Genomic DNA, 24,632 nt, shown 5'->3' on the forward strand with positions numbered 1-24,632 from the left:
GCGGCGCAGGACCTCATGCTCTGCTGGGACGGGGCCGCGGCGCTCCACGTCGACGTCTTCCTCGACCTCGAGCACGTCGGCGGCGCGGACGTGCCCCTCGGCCACCTCCGGGGCGGCGGCCCGCCGCCGGCCATGTCCACGGCGGACGGCGGCGTCTGGGTCCACCTCAGCGACCGCGACCGCAACCTCAACGTGCGCCAGTCCGCGGGCGCCGCGGCGGGCCTGAAGAAGTCGCTCCGCCGCGCGCTCCGGGGCTCCGTGAACCTCGGCATCGTGAAGAACTCCGCGCGCCGCGCGCGCGGCGAGGTCAAGCTCGGGCTCGCCTTCACGCCCCTCGACCACTAACGGTAGGGGTGCCGGGCCTCGGCTCGGCGGCCGCGACGCCGCGCGGCTTCGACGCCGCCGGCGTGTGCCGAGTACGCGACCTCGACCGCAGCCCCCCGAGACGCCAGGCTTTTTGTGCGGTCCCTTAGCGCGCGCGCCCGGCGGCGCGCGATCGGACCCGCGGGATCGGACGCGAGACACGAGCGAGGGGCGGTTCCGACAACCGCCCTACGCCTCCGTGGCCTGGGTCTTGGACTTGCGGGAGCTGCGGCGCTTGGAGATGGCCGAGCGGCGCGCGTCCTTCTGCTCCTGCATGCGCATCGTCTTGACGCGGTTGTACTCGACGGCCTCGGCCTTGGCCTTGGTGATCGCGGCCATCTTGACGCGCTTGCGGTCGCGCTTGCGCTGGAGGCAGAGGGGCGTGATGAGGCGCTGGATCTTGGGCGCCTTGGTGACGGACTTGCCCTTCTTGTTCTCGAACTTGCGCGCGATGACGTACTTGCGGACGTCGTCGTCCTTGGTGAGCGCAAAGAGCTTGCGGATCTTGTTCGCGCGCTTGGGGCCGAGGCGCACGGCGACGGGCGTGTCCGTGAGGCCCTCGATGTCGGCGTCGCCCTGCTTGACGACGACCAAATTGAGCACCGCGAGGTCCGCGCCGACGATGCAGCCGCGGACCGACTTGCGCTTGCGCTCGCCCGCGCGGCGCTGCCGGTAGCACGACGCGCCGGCGCGGAGGAGCAGGCGCACGCGGTGGTTGCAGAGCACGCCCTGCTTCATGGGGAAGCCCTGCTTGTCGTTGCCGCCCGTGATGCGGAAGACGTAGCCCGCGAATTCCTCGCCGAGCGCCTCGCCGTCGACCTCCTGCGAGATGCGGCGGTCGTAGAGCGCGCGCAGCTTCTTCTCGTCATCGATCTCGAGGAACTTCTGGGCCCCCGTCGACGGGCACGCGATGTTCAGCTTCATCGTAACCTAGGGGAGGGGAGTTGGGCTTCGACTTCGGTTGGGAGAGCGCGCGCGCGCGCGAGGGGGCGACGCCCCGCCCGCGGTCGTTCCGCCGCGCCGCCACCGAGCCGCCGAAACGCCGCAGAAACCCACCGCGCCGTCCGCGACCGCGTCCCGAGCCCCAGCGCGCGCCGCTTGAGGAGCGGTGCCGCGCAGGACGTCGGCGACGGCGATGCGGCATGCGCTCGCGGCTTCGTTGCGGCTCGTCGGCGTCGGCGCGGCGCGTCGGACAGAACCACGGCAAGACGTCGGCAACCCCCAAAGGCGCGCGTAGTCGACGGACGCGGCGCGGCACGGCGAGGCTGATCGATCGGCGACAGCAAAGGACAAGGCGGCGAGAGCTGAGTTAGGCTATTTACCCTAGTCCGGGCGCCGGGGGTCGTGTACCGTAACCATGCCTTCAGTATCACCCCAAACCGCGGAGCGCTGCTGCTGCTGCCGGTGGGGCTGGGCCAGGCGCAGCCCGCCCGCAGCCCTCGCCACCCAGCGCCGCCGCGGGGCCGCGCCCGCGCCGCGGCGCGCGCCGACGCATCGCGACAAAAAAACAGACGGCCAAAACACTGAAAACGTATATGAACCATGCTCGACGAGGACGACCTCACGACCGAGCCCGGGGTCATCGACCTCGCGATGCGCGGCTGGCGCACGCTCGACGAGCACCCGCTGGACACGCAGGCGAAGCGGGTCCAGCTCGAGCACAACAACCTCTCCGCGCTGCCGCGGGCCATCGGGAGCCTGACGTTCATGCTCAAGCTCGACGTGTGCGCGGCGGCGCGGCGGGGAAATAAAACCGCGGCGCTCTTGGAACACCACTCCTCTAGGTCCCACAACATGCTCGAGACGCTGCCCAAGGCCATCGGCAAGTGCACGCGGCTCCGGGTCCTCTACGTCGACCACAACAAGCTCGAGGAGCTGCCCAAGGAGGTCGGCAACCTCTTCTTCCTCGAGGAGCTCAACGTCCGCGGCGCCGCGCGCGCGAATCGTGAAATTCCAGCACCGATTCGTATGTTTTCGTAGGCCGAGTACAACCGATTGATCACGGTGCCGTCGACGCTCGGCGGTCTGGTCGCGCTCCATAGCATCCGCCTCAAGCACAACAAGCTCGAGATGCTGCCCTACGAGATCGGCGGCCTCGAGACGCTGGACGTCCTGGACTGCTCGGAGAACGACAAGCTCCACATGGTCCCCGAGGAGCTCCGGGACGACTCCGAGATGGTCAAGTTCGTGATCCGGCTCCACTTCGACACGATGGGCCACATCAACAAGATCAAGCAGGAGTACGTCGACCTCCAGCAGAAGCTCCTCGTCCAGGAGCAGTCGAACCTGAGGCTCCGCGACGCCATCGAGAACAGCAAGTCCGAGAAGACGTCCATCATCGAGTCCCTCATCCCGGGCTCGGGCATCGCCTCCAAGGCCTGCACGATCATGTAGTACTGTCGCTTCGCTTCGTTTTTTTTTTTCTGGCTGCGGGGCGGGGCGTCGGTCGTCTCATCGTCGCCGCGTCGCGTCGGGTGACGCCTCGGGTGGTCGGATCGGTCGGACGCGGCGGACGACGGCAGCCCACACGAGCCCGGTTCGAACGAGCTCGAGCTGAACCGTCGCAGCTCACCAACGACGCGGCGTCGGCGCGAGCGCGCTCACCACCGCTCGCGTGCGCACACGGCTTCGGAACGCCGCGAAACCACTACGTGCGCAACCGCGCGCGCGCGACGCGTTCGCACGCCTCCACGAGACGAAACGGAGCTAAACTGTAACATGGACGTCGTCGCGCTGCTCAACGGGCGCGAGATGCCTCCGGACGACGACGGCTCGGACTGCTCGCTGCCCGGCCTGCACGTCGGCGACGACGGCGCGCTCATCGACGAGTTCCTCGCGCGGCAGGAGGCGACGCTCGGCGGGCCGGCGCCGGCCGCGGCCGCGGCCGCGCGGCGCGAGGAGCCGCCGCCGCGGCGCCTGCTCGAGGCGGAGCCGGAGCCGATGCGCCAGGAGCCCCTGCGCGCGAGCCGCGAGTCCGTCGCGTCGAGCGAGAGGCCCGCGCCGGCCTGGGAGGACGAGGCGTTCGCCGACGACTTCCGGCGACGGCCGCAGCACCAGCGCGCGGCCCTGCGCTTCGAGGACCGGCGCGACGCCGCGAGCCGGCGCGAGCGCGACGCGAAGAAGCAGAGCGAGCTCCGGCTGCGCTGCGCGGGCCTGTCGCGGTCCGTGCGCGAGCTCGGCGACTCGAACGCGCGGCTCAAAGAAGAGCTCGAGCTCGCGCGCGACGACCTCGCGCGGAGCCGCGCGCGGTGCGCGACGCTCGCCCAGGCCGTGACGCACGCGCGGCAGGAGCCGCCGCCCGCCGCGCCGTTCCGCGCGGCCCAGCCCGCCGCGGACGAGTCGGGCGCGGCCGCGCGGACCGCGCGGAAAAAGATGGAGGACTTGCGGTCGGACGTCGCGGACGCGCGGCGCCGCGAGAAGCGCGCCGTCGAGCTCGGCGCGGCCCTGCGCAAGCGCGTCGCCGAGGAGCGGCAGCGCGCCGAGGACGCGGAGGCGTCCGCGGCCGCGCTCGAGGCCGCGCTGGGCGCCGTGACGAAGGACCGCGACGCCGCGGCGACGCGGCTCCAGCGCGCGCGCGAGGCCCACGGCCGCAAGGACGACCGCGCCGAGTCCCTCGCGGAGAAGGCGCGGGCCGCCGCCCAGCGCGAGCAGGAGCTCGTGGACCAGCTCGCGGAGCAGCGGAAGAGGCACGGCAAGCAGCGCCGCGACTTGGAGAAGCGGCGGCACGACGCGGAGCGCCGCGCGGACGCGGAGACGCGCAACGCCCAGGCGCTCCGCGACGAGTGCCTCGCGCTCCGCGCGCGCGTCCACAGCGCCGCGGCGGCGAAGCGCGTCGACGCGCTCTTCGACGCGCCGCGGCGCCGGCCGCTCGACGACGACAACAAGCGGCCCGAGCCCGCGCCGCCGCCGCCGCCGCCGCCGCCGCCGAAGCGCGACGAGCCGAAGACGTTCTGGTCCGACGACGACGACGACGACGACGACGACGAGGCGCCGCCGCCGGCGCCCGCGCCGCGGCCGGCGCCGCGGCCGCGCGTCGAGCGGCGGGACGACGCGACCGCGCGCTACGAGCGGCTCCAGGCGACGTTCTCGCGCCTCCAGAAGGACCTGTGATAACGATATCCTTCGATCCCCCCTCTAGACGACCTCGCGCGTCGTCTTCTTGGGCTGCTTGTAGACGTCGTTGAGCTCGACGTCCGGGGAGCTCTCCCTTTCGGGCTCCTCGCCCGAGCCCGCGCACGCGTACCAGCAGCCGCAGATGCCGATGAGCGCGACGGCCGCGGCGAAGAGGACGAGCGCGAGCTGGCCCGGCAGGCCCAGGATCCGCCGCTTCGTCTTCTTCTTCTCGCGCTCGGCCGTCGGGCTCGGCGTCGGCGGCGCGTAGGGCGCCGCGTCGACGTCGAGGACCTCCTCGAGGCTCGCCGCGGCGGCCTGGGCGCCGGCGTCGCCCGTCGCCGCGGCCTCGGCGTCCAGCGCCTCCGCGAAGTCCGCGTCGGCGGCGCCCTCGAGGTCCGCGGCGACGGCGGCGCTGAAGGCCTCCGCGGACGCCGTCGACCGCGCGGTCACGTCGAACGTCGCGACGACGGCGCCGTCGAGGCGCCGCCTGTCCGCGAGTTCCGCGGCGACGTTCGCGACGTTGTCCGCCGCGAGGCCCAGGACGTCCGCGACGGCCGCCTCGAACGCGGCCTCGAAGGCCGGGTTTCGGAACGCGGCGACGTCGAGGCCCGCGAGGCGCATGCGCACGCCGCAGGACACCCAGGGCGCCGGCGCGGGCGTCGGCGCGGGCGTCGGGGCGGGCGTCGGCGCGACGACGGGACCCGCCGTCGGCGCGGCCGCGGGCGCGGCCGTCGGGGCGACGGGCGCCGCGGTCGGAACGACGGGCGCCGCCGTCGGGCCGCCCGGCGCGACCGTCGGGCTCGGCGTGGCCGCGACGGGCGCGGGCGTGGGCTGGCCGGGCGCGACGGTGGGAGCGGGCGTCGGCGCCGCGGACGGGCGCAGCGTCGGCGGCGACGACGGCCGCGGCGTCGGCGCGACGGGCGCGACCGTCGGCGGCGACGACGGCCGCGGCGTCGGCGGCGACGACGGCCGCGGCGTCGGCGCGACGGGGCTCGGCGTCGGGGGCGCGCCGTCGTCGTCGGAGTAGTCGGTGATGCCGTCGAGGCAGACAGCCGGGAACGGGTCCGTGACTCCCGGGGTCGCGGAAGCGACGTAGGCGTCCGTGACGCCGGACGTGCCGGAGCAGGAGCCCGCGCTCATCTCGTCGTAGGTGCAGCCCCGGTAGCAGTTGATCGTGAAGGGAAAGTACAAGGTCGCGTCGTCGGGCTTCGGGTCGCTCGGCAGGCTGTCGAGGTCTGACGTCGCGCCCGTGAAGTAGTAGCGGTACGTGAAGTCGTCGACGCCCGCGAGCTCGCCCTCGTAGCCGCCGCACTCGTCCTGGCAGTAGGTCGCGTCCGCGCCGTTTACGCCGCAGTTGGCGATCTCGACGCCGCCGGGGCCCAGGGGCCCGTAGATGGGGAAGCCGTCGAATGACCAGCCAATCTGGGGGCTGTGGCCGTCGCTATAGTCGTCGAGCTGCGCGAGCAAGCACGACGGCGGGAAGTGGTAGTGGCTACGGAAAAACACGGGTGAGTACGACGGCGACGAAAGGACGCGGGAGGACGCGCTACATGCCCGTGAGCTCCGCATGACCGGAGCAGCAGTCGAAGGACGTCCATTCCGCCATGCTGTCGGTGACGTCGAGGATCGAGCAGTCGCTCTCGACCTACGAAGCGCGGCGTTCCCGACCTCTCGACAGCCTTCATGAAGACGCCGCTCTCGACGGCGCCGGAGAAGATCGACACGCCGTTCAACGCGTAGGCGATTTCGCCCATCTCGCACTTCGTGTCGTCCGCCGTGTAGCGCGTCTTGAGGACCGGCGACGCGGGGACGACTTTGGTCACGTCCTGGTCGCTCGCCTCCGTCGAGTCGCCGTTGGCGCCGATGGCGCCGCAGCCGCTGACGCCGTCCTTGCCCGTGCACATCGACTCGTGGTTCGGGCAGGTCGTTGTGACGATCGTGCGCGTGGCGACGCCGCCGGACGTGCCGATCGTCTCCTCGTATGCGGCGGACGTTCCGTCCGTGGCGCAGCTCGAGCTCGACGAGCCGCCGCCGCCGGGCGAGCCACCGCCGCCGCCGCCGCCTTGCGGCTGCGCATTCGTGATTGCCGCCAGGAAGCAGAGCCAATGGACGAGGCCGCGCCGCGACGGGAGGACGCGGCCGGCGACGCGCCGCTCCCGTCGCTGCCCGCGGCCTACCCGGACGAGACGCCGCTGGTCCACGGGCGGCCCCTCCATGGCTTCTTTCGCGCGAAGTCGCGGGGCTGCTTGGGAAACGTCGAAAGGTGCAATCAACTTTGGCTAAGCGCGCCCAGCCTCGAGGTGGGCCGCGCAAATCGCGCGCTCGCGCCGACTCTGAACAGCGTCGACGCCGGAGTCGAGCCCTGCGCGCCGCACGGGGTTTGAGAGCCGGGCCGGGCCGTGCGCGACGTCGAACCGTGTGCGACAACAACACTAATGGAAGCAGCACGCGCAACAGCGCGCCACCGTGCGCACATAATAAACGCATTCAACGCGGTCGAGGAGGATGACGAAGAGAAGCTGCACCAGGCGCTCGCACGCGGCGTGGACGTGAATCTCTCCAGTGACCGGCGCGCCGAAGACGATGAATTTACGCTGCTAACGTACGCCGCGTATATCGGATGCGAGCGTATGTGCAAAGCACTCTTGGCGGCAGGAGCCGATCCGAACCGCATAGACGGTGGCGGGGACGCGCCACTGGACCTGGTCTGTTATAGACATGGCGCCGGGGCCAGGGCAAAAACTCTCAGCGAAATCATAGCCTGTGTTCGTTGTCTTTTGGAAGCGAACGCGGACGTCAACCAAAGAACCGTCAACCGCAGCATGCGGAGCGGCGATATCGTTCTGCATATGGCGGTCGAAACTATGGTAGAAGAGAATGTTGGCAAGGCCATAGGACTCATACAATTACTCCTGTCGCACGGCGCCAACATAGAAGCGAAGAACGGCACGGGTATGACCCTGCTAGCTGGAGCACTGTTCCACGGTGTGAAGCCCACTGTCCTGTTCCTCCTCCGCGCCGGCGCCTGCGTCAAGGTCTTGAAACACGACGACGTCCTCCAACAAAACAAGGCCCTCAACGACTACCTCATCGAAATAGTCAACGACGGCGGCTGGGCCGCGCGCGCGCGGCGACACCGGGACCGCTGCCTGGGCGTGGTCTCGCGCTGCAACCGACGGCTCCCGCGCGACGTCGCGCTCTCCGTCGTTTCCTTCTGGTCCCTGCCCCACTAAAAAAGCAGGTCTTACCTCGCCGGGGGCAGGGCCGCGCGTCGGAGCCGGAACCCGCGGCGCGCGGCGCCTCGCCGGACTCGTCGAGCGCGGCCTCGGTCGGCGTCGCCGCGCGCGGGCCGTCGTACGACCAGCGCCGGTGGCGCCGGGGGCAAAGCCGGGCGCGCGGCGTCGACGGCCTCGACGGTCTCGACGGCGGCGGGCGGCGGGAGCTCCGCGGCCTCGACGGCGGCGGGCGGCGGGAGCGCGCGCGGCAGGTCGACGTCGCCCGCGAGCGCGGCGTCGCGGCGCTCGACGGTGTACTTCGCGTGCGACGCGGCGCCGAAGGTCGCGTCCCAGTGCATCTGCTTCGACCGCACCTGCGCCTCGAGGCAGAGGCCGTCGTCGCGGACGAGCGTCGCGTGGAGCGACCGGTAGCCGGACGCTTTCGGGTACGCGACGTAGTCCTTGAAGCGGTCGCGCAGCTCTGCGCCGAGGCAGCGCAGCGCGTCGGCGACGGCGTAGAGCGCCGCCGCCGACGGCTCGTCGGCGGCGCCGGGCCCCATCATCGACGAGCCCCCGGGCCCGAGGACGACGACGCGTAGGCCGATGACGTCGCGGACCGCGCCGCGGTTCTTCTGCCGGAGCATCTTCCGCAGCGCCGACGCGGGCGACTTGACGCGCGCCTCGACGAGGAGCCGCCGCTCGAGCAGCGTCGCCAGCGGCAGGGCCAGAGCGCAGCCGACGTCGCCGCCGGGCTTCGCGAGCGCGGTCTTCTCCGCCGGAAAGAACGCGTCGCGCGCGCCCTCGGCCTTCGCGAGCGTCTCCGCGATCTTCGCGCGGCACTCCGCGGCGAAGGCCGCGGGGTCATTCACGACGTTCCGCGCGCGCAGGGCGTTGGCGCGCACGTGGGCGTAGGTCTCCGGGAAGAGCGTCGAGTAGGACCGGTCCTCGATCTCGTCCAAGAGAGACGCGAAGGGGCCGTCGCGAAACAGGAAGCCGCCCTTCTGCGCTTCCTTGAGGAGCTCGCCCAGCGGGAGGTGCACGTGGACCGCCTGCAGCGCCACGTTGCGCCGCCGCAGGGGGTCCAACCGTCGTAGGGCCACGGCCGTCGTCGCGAGCTCCGCCAGCACGGCCCGCCCGTCGGACGCCTCCATCGCCGCGCGCCGCCGGACGCGCATGGCGTACTCGTCGATGGCCAGCCAGGCGTCGATGGCCCGGTCCCCGCGGAGGGCCAGCTCCGCGCCGGCGCGCTCGCCCACGGGCCGGCTGACGAGCTCGCGGAACCGCAGGACGTCCCCGACGAGCGGCGCGTCCGCGCCGTCCGCGTAGCCGGCGCTCAGGAACGCCGCGCGGCAGGCCTCGCCGTCGGCGCCGATGGTCAGCAGGGCCTCGACGACCTCGAGGCGCGCCTCGAGCGCCGACTCGAGGAACTCGGCGCCGTCGGCCGCCGCCGCGGGCGCGGCCGCGGCGAGCAGGTCGCGGAGCGCCTCGAGGTCCGCCGGCGCGACGTGGTCGAAGAGGCCCGACCGCTCCCAGCGCGCCCAGGCCGCCACGACGCGCCACCGCGGGCCCGTGAACGAGCCGGCGTCGTCGCGCTCGGCGTCGTCGTCGTACACGCCGACGTCGTCGTCGTTCTCGGGCAAAACGCCGACGTCGTCGTCGTTCTCGGGCAGGTAGACGTCGTGGACGACGTCGGCGAAGGAGCGGCGTACGGCGGCGCGTGGTCGCGGCGGCGAAACGTACGCCGACGCGCACGCGACGACGAACGCCGCGGCCCAGAGCCGGACCACGGACATCCTCGTCATCGTTCGCGACGAGATCTCGGTGATCGAGCACTTCACGAGCACTGAAGTTTCATAGCAGCGGCCGAGCGGACCAGTATGGCGCGCGCAGCCCGATGGTTGGGGCTGCTGCTCTGCTGCGTGGCCGGAACGAGCGCCGTCTCCCTCACCACGGCGAGCTCGGGCCTCGTCTACGAGCCGGACGTCGATTTCCACGGCAGCGACGAGATTACGGTCACGGTCCGCTCCGCCGCCGGCGAGTTCGCGTCGGCGGCCGTGCCCGTCGTCATCGAGGCGGCGAACGACGCGCCGGAGCTCGCGGGCGTCGCCGCGGCGCGGGACGCCGCGGCGGCGCTCGACGTCGTCGCCGGCGGCGGCGCCCGGTGCGTCCTCGCGGCGCTCTCCGTCGTCGAGGCCGACGGCGACGGCGCGGTCGCGCTCTCCCTGACGGCAGAGCGCGGCGCGCTCGTGCTCGCGCCCCTCGCCGCCGAGGCCGCGGGCGTCGTCGTCGAGGCGCCGGCGACGAACTGGAGCGCGGCCTGGGCCCCGGCGCCCGCGAAGACGCTGCGGCTCCGCGCGGCGCCGCACCGCCTCCGAGACCTGCTCGCGGCCTGCGGCGTGACCTACGCGCCGCCGGACGTCGCCGGCGCCGACGCCCTCACGGCCCGGGCCGACGACGGCGCGCTCCGATCCGCTTTGGCGACCTTTCCCGTCGCCGTCGGCGCGCCGCGGGCGCCCGTCGTCGCCGCGTGCGGCGCCGCGGCCGCGGACGAGGACGGCGCCGCGGCGCTCAACCTGACGCTCGTCGGCGGCGCGCCCGAGGGCCCCTTCCTGCGCCTCTCCTGGACGACGAGCCACGGGGGCGCCGTGGCGCTGCGGGCGCAGGCGAACGCGACGGAGTTCCCGCGCGGCGAGTTCCGCGCGTCCGGGAGGAACGCCGTCGCGCTCGCGCACCCGCGCCAGCTCCGGGACCTCGTCGCGAGCGGCGCCCTCGTCTACACGCCGGCGCGGCCGGGCCTCGAGTTCGCGACCTTCTCCCTGACCGCGGTCGCGACCTTCGACGGCGAAGCCGCGGGCGAGGCGACGTCCGCGACGTGCGGAGTGACGAGCGCGCCGGTCAACGACGTCCCGCGCCTCCTGGGCCCCCTCTGGCGCGGCGCGGCGACCTACCGCGCCGACGACGCCGAGTGGTTCACGGACGAGGACGTGCCCGCGGCCGTCCGCGGCGTCGTCGTCGCGGACGCGGACGCCGACGACGCCGCGGACGGCGAGGGCGTCGCCGTCTTCCTCGCGGCCCACCCGCCGGGCAGCGCCCTGGTCCTCGGCGGCGCGCCCGCGGGCGTGCGCATCTCCACGGCGAGCGGCGGCGGCGCCTGGCCCGCGGCGAGCGCCGCGCTCAACGTCTCGGGCTCGCTCGACGGCGTGAACCGCGCGCTCGACGGCCTGCGCTACGTGCCGCCGCCGCACTTCGACGGCCTGGGCGTGATCGACTTCGTCGCCGAGGACGCACACGGCGCGCGCGACGCCGCGGCGGCTGTCATCCGCGTCGCGTTCGTCGACGACGCGCCGACCTTCGACCTCGGGCCGGCCGTCGACGGCGCCACGGGCGCCGTCGACGCGCTCGAGGACGCCGCCGTGCGCCTCGGCGGCGGCCTGCGGTCGGGCATCGGCGCCGACGCGCGGCGGACGCCGTCGCCGCGCGTCGCGGCGTTCTCCGACGCGGACTCGACGGCCGCGAGCCTCGTTATCTCGCTGTCTGCGGACGACGCGGCCGTCGCCTTCGCGCTCGTCGGCGACCACCCGGATGTCATCTTAGACGACGGGGAGCTCCGGGGCCTCGCCGGCGACCTCGCCGTCGCGTTCGACGACGTCGAACTCCTCCCGGCGCCGGACTGGCACGGCTTCGCGCGCGTGGCCCTCTCCGTCGCCGCCGCCGAGGACGAGGCGGCGATCCTCGCCTCGACGTCCTTCCTCCTGCGCGTCCGCGCCCTCCAGGACGCGCCCGCGGTCGTCGACGGCTTCCACGGCGCGCGGGAGGTCGACGAAGACGCGCCGCTCGCGCTGACGGGCGTGTCCGTCGTCGACGCGGACTACGACGACGCGGCCGTCGCCGCCGCGCCGTCGCTCTACTGCACGCTGCGCGTCTCCGCGCGGCGCGGGTCCGTAGCCCTCGCGGGCGGGACCTGGGCCGCGGCCGCCGCGGGCGCGTCCCTCGTCGACGACGACGCGGGCTCCTTGACGCTCGCGGGCCGGCCGGGCGAGCTCACGGCGGCGCTCGCGAGTCTCGTGTACACGTCGGCGCCCGACGGCGACGGCGGCGACGTCGTCGACTTTTCCGTCGACGACGGCGGCGCGTTCCCCTGCGACGACCAAAGCTGCGAGGCGCTCACGGGCGCGCTCGCGGTGCCGATAGCCGTCGCGTCCGTCAAGGACGCGCCGCGGATCACCGCGCCCGCGACCGTGCGCTACGCCGAGGCCTTCCGCGGCGTCGCCCTGGGCCGCAACGGCACGAAGCGCGAGACGCCCGTCGCCGGCGTCGAATTCGAGGACCCGGACAGCGACGTGCTCGCCGTGACCGTCGTCGCGGCCGGCGGCGGCGTGCGCACGGTGGACCGCGTGCCCGACGTCGACTACGGCGACGACCTCTGGAGCGAACGCGGCGCCGTCGTGCGGCGCGCGACGCTCCGCGCGAGCCCCGAGCGGCTCAACGCGGCGCTGTCGACGCTCGCGTGGGTCGGCGACGACGCCGCGGGCGACAAGGACGGGCTCGTCGCGGGCGCGATCACCATCACGGCGACGGACGGCGACGGCCTCGAAACGACGGCGACCATCGCGCTGGAGGCGTCGGCGTTCAACGACGCGCCGGTCCTGTCCTCGGACCTGAGGTCCGCGGAGTTCGCCGAGGACTCGGGCTGGGCGGCGCTGCCGGCCGTCGCGGCGACGGACTTCGACGACGCGACGCTCGAGCTGCGGGCCGCGGCGCGGCCCGAGGGGGCGCTCGAGGTCCACGAGATCCGGACGGCGGCGAACGGCGGCGCGCGCGCGCCGGCGGTCCACGTCATCTCCGTATCGAACGCGTCGAACGCGTCGGACCCCGTGGGCGACGGCGGCTTCTACGTCACGGTCGACCTGCGGCACGTCCCGCGCCTGCCGCCGGGCGCGGCGACGCGGGAGACGACGGGCCTCATCCGCTTCGACGCGGTCGCGCGCATCGACGACGAGCGCCGCGGCGCCGCGGGCCGCGCGCGCCGCGAGACGCCCGACGGCTCGAGCGACCTCAGCGGCGAATCCCTGGAATCGAAGCTCCGCGCGCTGACGAACGTGCGCCTGAGCGGCTTGCGGGTCGTCGCCGCGCGCGACGACTACGCGGCCGAGGACCCGTTCGACGCGGAGGACATGCGCTACGACGGCGCGAAGCCGTCCCCCGCCAAAAAGGGCGGCCACGTCTGGCGCGTGACCATGAGCGGCGCGACGCCCGGGGCCGCGTCGGCGCCGCTGGTCGCGTCCGTGGACAACTCGTCGCTGCTGGCGGCGGCGTCTCGAGTCGCGCGGACCGCGAACGCCGTCGGCGGAACTTTGGACCTCGCCGTCGCGGGCTTCTGCTGCGCGAGCGTGGCGGCCAACGCGTCCGGGGCGGACCTGCAGCGCGCCTTGAACGCGTTGCCGTCCGTGGCGGCCGTGCGGGCGTCGCGGAGCGACGCCGAGGACGCGCAGGGCGGCTTTACGTGGTCGGTGACGTTCCTGGGGCTCGCGCCCTTCCTGGAGGCCAACGGCACGGCGCGCGCGAAGACCGTGGATTTGGCAGCACGGAGCGACCGCCTCACGGGCGAGGGCGCCGCGGCGGCGGCGACGCTGGTCACCGCGCGGTCCGGCGCGCCCGCGCTCTGGCGCGTCGAAGTCGGCCACGACGGCGACCGCGCCGTCCACGCGGTGACGCTCGGCGACGGCGCGGGCTTCGTGCGCCTGGGCCTGGACACGCGCAACTGCTCGTCTCGCGCGGGCGGGTCCGGCTACCTCGCGGCGGGCTCGCTGCGCTGGACGCGCCCCATCCCGCGCGCCGCGGTCGGCGACCTCGACGACGAGTCCTACGGCTGGACGGTCCGCGAGGGCCGGGTCGTCCCGGCCTACCCGCCCCACGCCGGCCACGAGCTCGGCGGCCCGAACTCGTCCGTCGAGGCGCAGCTGCTCCGCCTGCCGAACTGGCGGGACATGGGGCCCGCGCGCCTCGACGTCACGCGCCACGAGCACGGAAGCTCGAACCGAGTGACGTGGCGCGTGACCTTCTCCGACGCGCCCCACGCGCTGCCCCTGCTCCGCGTCAAGGCCGTCGCGGGCAACGACGACGAGGACTACGACGACCTGTCGCTGAGCGACGCGGACGCCGCGCGGGAAGAGGCGTGGGCCGCGGCGAACACGACGCAGACCAAGGTCGCGTCGCTCGGCAACCGCGCGAACGTGCGGAGCCGCGTCGCCCAGGGCGGCCGCGCGTCGACGGCGCTGGAGCTCGAGGCGCCGCCCCTGGGGGGCACGTTCCGCCTCGGCTGGGGCGACGACGGCCAGTGGACCGCGCCGCTGACCGTCGGCGCGTCCGAGGACGACGTCGCGGCCGCGCTCGGGGCGCTCCCGGCGTTCCTGCGGCCCGGCGCGGGCCGCGGCGCCGAATTCGTCGTCGCGCGCGACGGGCCCCTCGCGGGCGGCGGCTACGCCTACTGGGTCGCCTTCGAGCGGGACCCCTACGGCCTGACGTTCGCGAGCGAAGGCTTCGACGCGCTCGCGACGACCGCGGCGCTGCAGACCGACGCGGCGGCCCTGCGGGGCCCGAGGACGCGCCGCGCGCGCGCGCGCCTCTGGCGGCCCGCGCACGACGCGGGCGTCCTGCGCCTCGGCGTCGCGCGCGCGCCGCTCGCCGTGCTCTCCGGCGACTACCGGGGCGACGTCGCGGTGTCCGCGTCGGGGAGCCCCGCGAGCCTCACGGCGGCGCTCGCGGGGCTCGCCTTCCGGCCGCTGGGGGACTACTTCGGCGTCGTCGCCGTGGACCTCGCCGTCGCCGACGCCGCGGGCGCGACGGACCATCTGGGTTTGACCGTGACGGTCGCCGGCGCGAACGACGGCCCCCACTTCGACTGGTACGGCGCGGCCGTCGACGTGTCCGGCGCGGGCTACGGGACCTACGCGCTCGACGTCGACGAGGACGCCGAGGGGCGGCTCCTGGGCTTGGCGCTGCGCGACGCGGACGCGAACCCCGGCGAAGTCCACGCCGTGACGCTGAAAGCGAAACACGGCATCCTGGCCGTGCACCGCGCGCCCGCGGACCCCGACGCTGTCGCGCGCCGCGACGACGCGACGACGTGGCACGAGGACGCCGGCGTCCCGGGCGTCGCCAAGGAGCCGCTGCCGGCGAACCGCACGGCGCCGGCCGCGGGCCGCTCGTCGCGCGACGACGAGAACAACGAGCTCGTGTTGACGGGGTCCCTCGCGGCGATCAACGACGCGCTCGCGACGTTGACCTACGTGTCGCTCCGCGACTTCAACGGCGTCGACGCGGTGACGCTCGACGCCGTCGACGGGAGCGGCGCTCGAGCGACGCCTCGATCCCTCGCGGTCAGGGTGCGCCCGGTCAACGACTTCCCCGTCTGGGCCGTCGACGCGGAGGCGCGAAACTTCGCCCTCGCGCCGGAGATGGGCGCCGCGGACGTCGCGGGCCGCGGCGTCGCGCGGCTCTACGGCTACCACGCGTCGACGGCTTCCGCGCACGACGCGTCCGCGTACTTCAACGCGAACAACTACAGCGGCAACGGGTCCCTCGTCGTCGCGGCGCGCTTCGTCGACGAGGACTGCGGCTTCGTGCGCGTGGGCGGGCTGAGCGTCGACGACGCGGACGCGTACTCGCCGACGCTCGACTCGCTCCCCGGCGTCGACTTCGGCGGCTGGCCCGCGCACCTCGAGGTGCGGGCGACCGTCGGCTTCGGCAAGCTGAACCTGCGCGCCGGCACGGGCGCCGGCGCCGCGGCGGTGCTCAAGGCCGCCGGCGCTAGCGACCTGCAGGTCGTCGACGGCGACGCCGTTGCGGGGTCGCGGACGCTCGTCGTCCGGGGGCGGATCGCGGGCGTCCGCGCGGCGCTCGGCGCCCTCGCCTACGCGCCCGACGCCCACTGGAACGGCGTCGACGTGCTGGAGCTGACGGCGAGCGACGGCGGCGACGCCGCGTACGGCGCGGGCGGGCCGCGGTCCGCGGCGGTGCTGATCGCGCTCGAAGTCGCGCCCGTCGCCGACGCGCCCCAGGTCGTCGTGCCCGCGGCCCTCGAGACGTTTGGCGTCGACGCTCTCGAGGACGAGGTGCTCCAGTTCGGCGGGCCCGCGGCGCAGGCGTCGCAGAACCGCGTCGCCGGCGCGTTCGCGGTCGTCGACGACGACCTCGTCGACTTGCGGAGCACGGCGCGGCGCTGGCTCGTGCCCTACTCGCGGTCGGCGGACACGTTGGACGTGCGGACGCCGCGACTTGGGGACCTCGACGGCGGCGAGGCGAACCGCGAGGACGCGTCGTCGACCAAGGGCACGTACGCCTACGCGAACTCCCACGAGCAGGCCGCGGCGGGCCTCGCCGTCGCCCACGTCGACGCGGGCGACGTCGAGAGCGACCGCCACGGCTACCGCGTGCACCGCGTGCGGGACCGCTACACGCTCGTCGTCGCGGCGCGGCGCGGCTTCGTGGCGCTGCCGACGGCGCACGCGCCCGAGGACGCGGACTGGAAGAAGGAGCACACCCTGGTCAACTACACGCTCGCGGAGGCGAACCGGGCTCTAGTCGGCCTGCAGTACGTGCCCGACTTCAACTGGAACTCGGCCGCGCAGGCGCGGAAAGCCGCGGACGTCGCGGGCTTCGACGGCCGCGTCGACGGCGACGGCCCGCTGGAGACGATCACGGTGGCGGCCTACGACGCCACGGGCCGCTCCGGGTCGTCGACCTACGAATTCTACGTCAAGCCCGTCAACGACGCGCCCGTGCTCGCGAGCGTGCGGAGCGGCGCGCGCGACCCGTACGCGGGCGAGGCCGACCAGGCGACGCGGTTGACGTTCCGCGCGGACACGCTCGTCGTCGCCGAGGACGGGTCCTCGAGCGACCTGGGGGCGACGGTGCGCGACGTCGACGCCCTCGACGTCGTCGGCGGTTTGATCGACGTCGTCGCCGTCGCGACGCGCGGCGTGCTGCGCCTGGACGACGCGGCGCTGGCCGCGGGCGGCCGCGGCCGCGTGCGGCTGAGCGCGGGCGCCGAGGGGTCGCGCCTCCTCGGCTTCTCCGGCGAGCCGGACGCCGTCGCCGCGGCTCTCGGGGCGCTCAACTACGCGCCCGACGCGGATTTCGCGGGCGACGACGCGGTGCTCGTCACCGCGTCGGATCGAGGGAACAGCGGCGCGGGCGGCGACGGGTCGGACGCGCTGGAGCTGCCCGTCGAGGTGCGGCCGACCTGCGACGCGCCCGTGGTGGCGCCGCGGTCCCGCGCCTACGCGACGGCGGAGGACGCCGCGGCGACGGTCGGCTTCGACATTTTCGACGAGGACCACGCGAACCTGCTCCGCGCCTACGAGGCCGGCCTCGACGTCAGCGGCGCGCCCGTCAACGCGACGTCCGACGCGACGTTTTTTCCCCTGGTGTCCGCGACGCTGACGGCGGGCAACGGCTCGCTGACCATCGAGGAGGGCGCGCGGCGCGCGCTGCGCTTCGTCCGGGGCACGTCGGGCGTCTCGGAGTCGCTCATCGCGTTCCGCGCGACCATCGCCGACGCCGCGGCGGCCGTCGCCGCCGTGAGCTACGCGCCGCGGCGCGACTACTTCTCGGCGCCCGTCCGCGCGGGCGTGCCCGCGCTCGACCGCGTCGAGCTGGTCCTGGAGGACCTCGGCCTCGACTTCGGCGGCCTGCCGGACGGCTTCGGGGGCGTGGACTGCGCGCCGCTCGTCGGGTCGGCCCACGCCAAGGTGCGCGTCGACGCCGTCAACGACGGGCCCGTCGTCAAGGTGCCCGGCGCGGTCTACGAGGCGTCGGACCTCGCGGGGTCCACGTTCCGCGACGGCGCGGTCCGCGGCGACCTCGTCCTGAAGCGCATCAAGCCCATGGCCGTGCCCGAGGACACGATCTTGGAGCTCGGGAGCCTCGTGTCCGTCGCCGACGACGCCGACGACGCCGACGCGTTCCCGGACGCCGTCGGCGCGCTGACCGTGTCCGTCTCGAACGGCGAGTTCGCGCTCGGCGTCCTCGGCGCGGGCGCGGCCGTCGCCACGGACCCGCGCGACGGGCCCGTGGACGACGTCGACGACGGCGTCGACGACGAGGACGACGACCGCTTCCGCGCGGGGTCCCGCTGGCGCCGCGCGGCGGTCCGGTGGCGCGTCCGCCCGGGCGACCGCGACGCCGCGCTCCGGGGCCTGCGCTTCCGGGGCCTGCCGGACGCCCACGGCAACGCGTCGCTCACGGTCGCCTGGGAGGACGGGGGGCACGGCGGCCTCGGGAACGCGCGCGGCGTCGCGGGCTGCCGCGACTGCTCGCCGGCCTTCCGCGGCTCCGCGGAGGATCTCGCGCCGTCGTTGCACGACGCGAAGACCATCCCCGTCGTCGTCGCCCCGGTGCCCGACGCGCCCTACGTCGACTCGGCCTACGGCGGCGGCGCGTCCGTCGAGGTGCCCGAGGACGGCGACGTCTGGCTGAGGGGGGTGCGGGTCGTCGACCCGGACGACGCCGACGCGCCGTTCACTTTACGCCTCGCCGCGGACCGGGGCAGCGTGAGCCTCGGGTTCCCGCCGCCGTCGTCGCTCCGCTTCGAGGTCGGCGACGGCGACATGGACCGCGCCGTGCGCTGCCGCGGGCCCCTGAGCGCGATCAACGCGGTGTTGGCGGATTTGCGCTATGCTCCGCCGCGCGACTTCACGACGGCGGGCGCGGGCGCGCTCGACGTGTTATCGCTCGTCGTCCACGACGTCGACGACTTCGACCGCTCGGCGTCGTCGACGATCCGGCTGCGCGTGGCGCCGTCGTCGAACTGGAACGACGCGCCGGCGCTGCGGATCCCCAACGCGTCGCGCGTCGGATCGCCCTGCGTCGCGCGGCCCGAGGGCGCGCTCCGGCGCACGCGCGGGCGCACGGAGGACCCGGGCCGCGACGCCGACGAGGTGCCCGTCTGCGACCGGCGCGTCGCCGTCGCGAGCATGGCCGGGTTCGTCGAGGACGTCGTGCGCCATCCCTTTGGGGGCATAACGTTCTCGGACGCGGACGAGGCGGAGATTCTGTACACCGCGCCGCGTCTGGAGGTGCGGCTCGCGGTGACGAACGGTCTGTTGAAGTTCGACGGCGCGGACGGGCTGGGCCTGCAGGCCCTGGACGAGGCGGCGCCGCTGGGCGTCTTCCGGTCGCGCCAGGCCTTCCGGGGCGCGCCGGACTTATTGACCGCGGCGATGCGGTCGCTCGCGTACGTCACCAAAGAAAACTGGTACGGCGTCGACGCGCTCAACATCTCCGTCGTCGACGGCAAGGGCCACGACGACGCGGCGACGATCATCCTGGACGTGGACCGCGCGCCGGACCGGCCCTTCCTGGAAGCGCGCGCGGACGAGGCCGCGCCGCTCTACCGCTACGGCGGCTTCGGCGGCCCGACGGGCGCGTGGGGCCCCGCGGCCGCGCTCGAGGACGCGCCCTTGCTCACGTCGGAAGACGTGCGCTTCCGGCTCCCGACGCTGCGCGTGCGCGACGTCGACGCCGAGGCGAACGCGGACGCCGTCGCGGCGGCCGGCCGCGCGGGCGAGACCGCCGCGGACGCGATACGGGAATTGGTGCGGGGCCGCGAGGTGCCCAACGCGCTCGAGGGCCCCAAGGTCGAGGTCGAGGCGCGGCTCACGCTGCGGGTGTCCGTGCACTTTGGCAAGGTGAGTTTGTGCGCGCTCAAGTGCCCGGGCGTGTCCTTCCTCGAGCCCGACTACGCGTTCGAGGCGCGGCGCCGCGGTGGCGTCGCGGCGCTCGCGGGCGTGCGCGCGCCGCCCTTCGAGCCCTACGCCGTCCTCGAGGCGGGGGCTCGCACCGGCGACGGGACCGTGCGCACGGGGCGGCCCCAGCTGCGCTGGTGGCGCAACGCGACGCTCCGCGGCACGGCCGCGGCGCTGACGCGGGCGCTCTGGGACGCGCACTACTGGCCGGACCTCAACTACAACTCCGACGCCGCGGGCCGCGAGGACGACGTGCTCACCGTGCGCCTCTCCGAGGAGCCGCCGAGCGGCGACGGGTCCCCGAGCGACGAGGCCGTTTTGCGCGTCCAGGTCGCGGCGGCGAACGACGCGCCCGTCGTCGCCGCGGCGCGCCTCGAGACGCTCGCGAGGCCCCTGTCGTCGACGGGCGAGGCGCCGACGACGGGCGACGGCCTGAGTCTGGCCGTCGTCGCCGTGGACGACGACGCGCTCGTGACGACGGAGGACGAGCCCCTGGTGCTCGCGGAGCTGTTTTCGGTGAGAGACGCGGACGCGGCCGAGGCCGGCGGCGACGCGACGGCGCTGGAAGTCACCGTGGACGCGACGCGGGGCGCGGCGGCCTTCGCTCTAGACGCGCCGGACGTGCTCTTCCTCGAGCCGGCGGACTGGGGCGCCTGGAACGACACGGCGGCGGCGGCCTACGAGACGCGGCAGCCGTGGCGCGACGTCGGCGCGCGGCGCGTCGTCTTCCTCGCCGGGCCCGACGCGGCGAACGCGGCGCTGGCGGCCCTGGCCTTCATCCCCGCGCGGGACTGGCACGGCTCCGGCGCGACGGTGACCGTGACCTGCGACGACCGGGGCAACTTCGGCGCCGGCGGCGCCGCGCGGGCCGCGCGGACCGTCAAGATCCGCGTCCGCGAGGCCAACGACCCGCCGACGCTCGCGGCGCCCGAGCTCGGCGGCGCCGACGCGCTCTACCTCGACGCCGGGGGCCGCGGGCGGCTCGCCGGCGCGTCGGCCGTCGACGCGAAGCTCGGCCACGTCGCCGCGTTCGCGCCGCGGGACCGCTTCGGCGCGCTGCGGCGCATGGAGGCGGGCCTCGAGCCCCACGCGCCCTACGCCTCCCCCGACGAGGCGGCCCACGCGGGCTCCGAGCTCTGGCGGTCCGCGCCCGCGCGCGGCACGCGCGACGTCGTCGACGACGCGTACTACGCGGGCGCGGGCAGCGACCCGGCGCACGGCTGGCGGTCCGCGAACGTCGGCGACCTCGCGGCGCGCGGCTCGAGCCGCCCGCGCTTCTTCAGCGAGCTCGACGACCGTTTGTATTTCGCCGCGGACGGCGACGGCGGCCGCGGCGCGGAGCTCTGGGCGTCCGACGGCACGGGCAGCCACCTCGTCGCGGACGTGCTCCCGGGCGCCGGGTCGTCGGACCCGCGCTTCGTCACGACCTACGGGGACCTGCTCTACTTCAGCGCCCGGGGCAACGACGCGAGGAACTGGCGCGTGCCGCTGGACCACGTCGACGACTGCGGGAGCGCGCGGCAGTCGTCCTTCGAGCCGCGGGCCCACTTCGTCGTCGCCGAGCACAACGTCTGGGAGCCGGGCTGGACCTACGACTGCCCCCAGGGCTTCCGCTGGATGACGTCCGCGGAGGGCGACGCGGCGTTCACGGGCGCGAACTTCGGGCCGAGCACGGGCGCGGGCTGGGTCACGGGCGACGACACGAGCGAGCCGCTGGTCTACTACGACCAGTGCGGCTGGGAGGGCTACCGCTGGGGCGGCAAGGCGCGCGAGCATTTCCGCTTCTCCGACAGCCACATCACGGGGAGCTACAAGTCGGCCGGGTCGCCCGACGGCCGGCGGCCGGACCTCGACCGCAAGCGCAGGGGGAAGGTGGACCTCCGGGTGAACAAGTTCGCGGGGATCATGTGCATCGAGGACGGCGCCTACGCGGGCGTGTCGCCGACGGGCGCCGAGCTCTGGGTCTCCGACGGCCGCACGGAGACGTACCGCGCCGCGGAGATCAGGCCGGGCGGGCCCGAATCCCACAGCGACCCGCGCTACCTCGCCGTCTTCGACGGGGCCCTGTTCATGTCGGCGGACGACGGGTTCCACGGGCGGGAGCTCTTCCGCTTCGTCGCCGACGACGACGCGGGCCGGGGCTCCGCGCGCATGGTCGGCGACCTCCGCCGGGGCCCGGAGCCGAGCCACCCGAGGTACCTCACGGCCTGCGGCGGCTTCCTCTGGTTCGCCGCCGACGACGGCTTCAGCGGCGACGAGCTCTGGGTCTCGGACGGCAAGCTCGGCTTCCTGGACCGCGACCGCGGCGACGCCGCGCACCCGTCGTCGTTCCCGGAGGTCGGCGGCGCGGGCACGCGCGTCGCCGCGGACGTCTTCGCGGGGCGGCCGGGCTCGCAGCCGGACCACCTCGCCTGCCTCGACGGGACCTTATTGTTCGCGGCGTCGACGAAGCACGAGGGCCGCGAGCTGTGGCGCGCGACGTGGAAATATCGCAACGACACGGCCACTCTAGACGTGGCCCTCGTCAAGGACATCCGCCCCGGCACGAAGCCGTCGAACCCGAGCTCCATCTTCGCGTTCAACGGCCGGGCCTACTTTGCCGCGGACGACGGCGTCGTCGGCGCGGAGCTCTGGGTCACGGACGGCTCGGGCGCGAACACGCGGCTCCTCGAGGACCTGAGGCCGGGCGCGCGCGGCTCGAGCCCGAAGTACTTCACGGCGCTGACGACGGAGGCGAGCCGCCTCTTCTTCCTCGCGACGACGTCGGACCTCGGCGACGCGCGGGGCTCGTCGCTCGAGGCGCCCGTCGCGCGGCGGCTCTTCGAATCCGACGGCACGCGCCACGGCACGAAGCGCGTCTACGACCAGACCGAGGCGCTGTTCGACGTGGACGACGAGGTCTTGGACGCGGCCTGGCCCCGGACCCTGGCGCCGCTGGGCGCCGCGCTCTACTACCCCGCGCGCCGCGGGTCGACGAAATTGCGCGGCGGCGCGGCCGCGGGCCGCGCGACCTCCGGCGCGCCGCGGCGCCTGCGCACGCTCGCCTTCGCGGTCTACGACGTCGACGTCGGCGAATCGCTCCACATGACGCTGACCGTGGACCCGCCGGAGGCGGGCGGCTTGACGCTCGGCGATTTAAGGGGTTGTACGCTCCTGGACGGCGACGGCGTCCGCGACGCGAAGCTGGACCTCCGCGGCTCGCGGGACGAGCTCAACGGCGCCATGGAGGACCTGTCCTTCGAGGCGCGCGACGGCTTCCACGGGCGGGCGATCGTGTTCGCGTCCGTGAAGGACGACGCGCCGCGGTGCCCCGCGGCGAACGCGACGGACGGCACGCGGGGGCCCAACGCGACGGCCGACGACTGCGTGCGCGGGTTCAACGCCACGGCCTACGGCAACGCGACGGTCTTCGTGCGCAAGCGGAACCTGCCGCCGTCGATCGTCGTCGCCCGGGGCCCCGTCGGCGCGGCGCCGGACGCGACGCCGACGCTCATCCGCAAGGCGGCCGTCGTCGACGACCCGGACGCGACGGAGACGAACTTCGGCGTCGACCCGACGACGGGGCTGCGCGTGGCGCCGAGGCTCGTGGTCACGGTCGCGTCCGCGCGCGGCCGCGTCTCGCTCGCGGCGACGGACGCGGCGCTCTCCTTCCTCGAGGGCGAGGGCACCCAGGACCGGCGGACGGTCTTCGACGGCGCGCTGCCGGACCTCAACCGGGCGCTCGCCACGCTGGCCTACGAGTGCTGGAGCCTCGACGGCTGCGCCGCGGGCGAGGCGGACGCGATCAACGTCACCGTCGACGACGGCGGCTTCTCGGGCTACGGCGGCGCCCTGACGGCGTCGGGGTCCATCCCCGTCGTGCTCGTGGGCTACTAGTAAGACTTACGTCTTCCACCCCTTATCGCGCTGGTTGCCCATGTAGTCCACGTAGCCGGCCCACTGCTCCGCGAGCTTCTTCTTCTGCTCGTCGGTCAGCTCGGGGGCCGCCTTGGAGAGCGTCGCGTCGTCCTTGGGGGTCGGGAGGCGGTCGGGTTTGTTCTTCGTCGCGGCGTCGTCGTCGTCGCCGGGCGGCGCGGCCGTCGACGCGCGGCGCCGCGCGGCGGGAAAAATGGCGGGCGGGTTTGGCGTGGTCGCGTAGAATAATTTGTGTGTCTTTGTGTGTCGTAGCGTTGTCGTGCGCAACGCTACGGCGCCTCCGCGCAGCGCGGAGAACATCTTCTCTTTGCTTTATGCTGTGGCAAAACCGCACCGGAGTTGGTTCCGACGCGATCGACGCGGTGCCTGGCGCTATGCGACGCTGCAGCGGTGGCTGTAGAGAGGTTCTAGGTGCTCCCTCCCGTGACTCCCGCGCGCCGAAGCCGCTTCACGCGCAGCTCGTGTCGATGCCGTCACCGCCCTCGGCCTCACCGTCGACCTCTGGCGTATTTTTTGTCCGACCGAGTTTTGGCGCGCAAAGCGGCGCGATGGACCGGCTCAAACGGCACTGATTATCTCCTCACAATAAACTCGGGAAGCCGAGGCACGATCGCCACACCCACCATCGATCGACGCTAGACGCCCGTGAGCGCGCGCGCGCCACGAAACGGCGTGGAACGTCGATATGGAAGACCACATCAAAACAACCACCACGACACAAGCCCGCCCGCCGTCGACGCCGGACAGCCAGCGGCGCCAGTCGAAGAACCAGAGCCCGCGGCGGTCGAGCCACGCGCACGCGCTCTTCGAGCGCTTCGAGGACCTCGCGGCCGCGGGGCGCCGCGCGTCGGCGGCGTCGGACCCCGTGGACGCGCTCTGCGACGTCGTCCACCGCGCGTGCATGGACAGCGTCGCGCGGCGCGTGCCGACGCCGCGCGCCCTCGCCGTCGAGTGGGTGCCGCGCTTCGTCACGGAGTTCGCGGGCGTCGCCGCGGCCGGCGCGCGCGACGGCGCGGCCGCGCTCCGGCGCGCGGTCCGCGCGCGGTGCGTCCGGCCGCCCCTGGAGCTGCCCGAGGACGCGAAAGTCGCGTCGCCGGCCAGGGCCCGGTCCGAGAAGGCGTCCGCCGACGCGACGCGGCGCCGGCTGCGGGACGCGGAGCTCCAGATCCTGCTGCGCGTCGTGCTGGCGAAACAACCGAAAGCTTTAAGCGACCGCGATTCCCGCGCGGTGCAGGCCGTCGCGGAGAACGCGTCCTTCGCGCTCCAGGCGCCCCACGTC

General features: G+C 74.3%; 3 protein-coding genes across 3 annotated transcripts; 2 read left to right on the forward strand and 1 right to left on the reverse strand.

Annotated features, from left to right (window-relative positions):
* Positions 1-458: 458 nt before the first annotated feature.
* Positions 459-1,641, reverse strand: AURANDRAFT_55398 (hypothetical protein; the record flags this gene model as incomplete). Its single annotated transcript, XM_009043138.1, has 2 exons — positions 459-1,293; positions 1,622-1,641. One exon carries the CDS (start codon positions 1,285-1,287, stop codon positions 553-555), a length of 735 nt encoding a protein of 244 aa, XP_009041386.1.
* A 354-nt stretch (positions 1,642-1,995) lies between these two features.
* On the forward strand, positions 1,996-2,523 carry AURANDRAFT_6456 (hypothetical protein; the record flags this gene model as incomplete). The annotated part of the gene is made up of 3 exons (XM_009043094.1): positions 1,996-2,087; positions 2,148-2,283; positions 2,344-2,523. Coding segments are annotated over 3 exons (408 nt in total), but the record flags the coding sequence as incomplete, so codon positions are not given.
* A 7,045-nt stretch (positions 2,524-9,568) lies between these two features.
* On the forward strand, positions 9,569-23,314 carry AURANDRAFT_72634 (hypothetical protein; the record flags this gene model as incomplete). The annotated part of the gene is made up of 1 exon (XM_009043095.1): positions 9,569-23,314. One exon carries the CDS (start codon positions 9,569-9,571, stop codon positions 23,312-23,314), a length of 13,746 nt encoding a protein of 4,581 aa, XP_009041343.1.
* Positions 23,315-24,632: the final 1,318 nt, after the last annotated feature.

The sequence above is a fragment of the Aureococcus anophagefferens genome (assembly GCF_000186865.1).
Source record: "Aureococcus anophagefferens unplaced genomic scaffold AURANscaffold_44, whole genome shotgun sequence".
In the NCBI taxonomy this organism is placed as follows: domain Eukaryota; class Pelagophyceae; order Pelagomonadales; family Pelagomonadaceae; genus Aureococcus; species Aureococcus anophagefferens.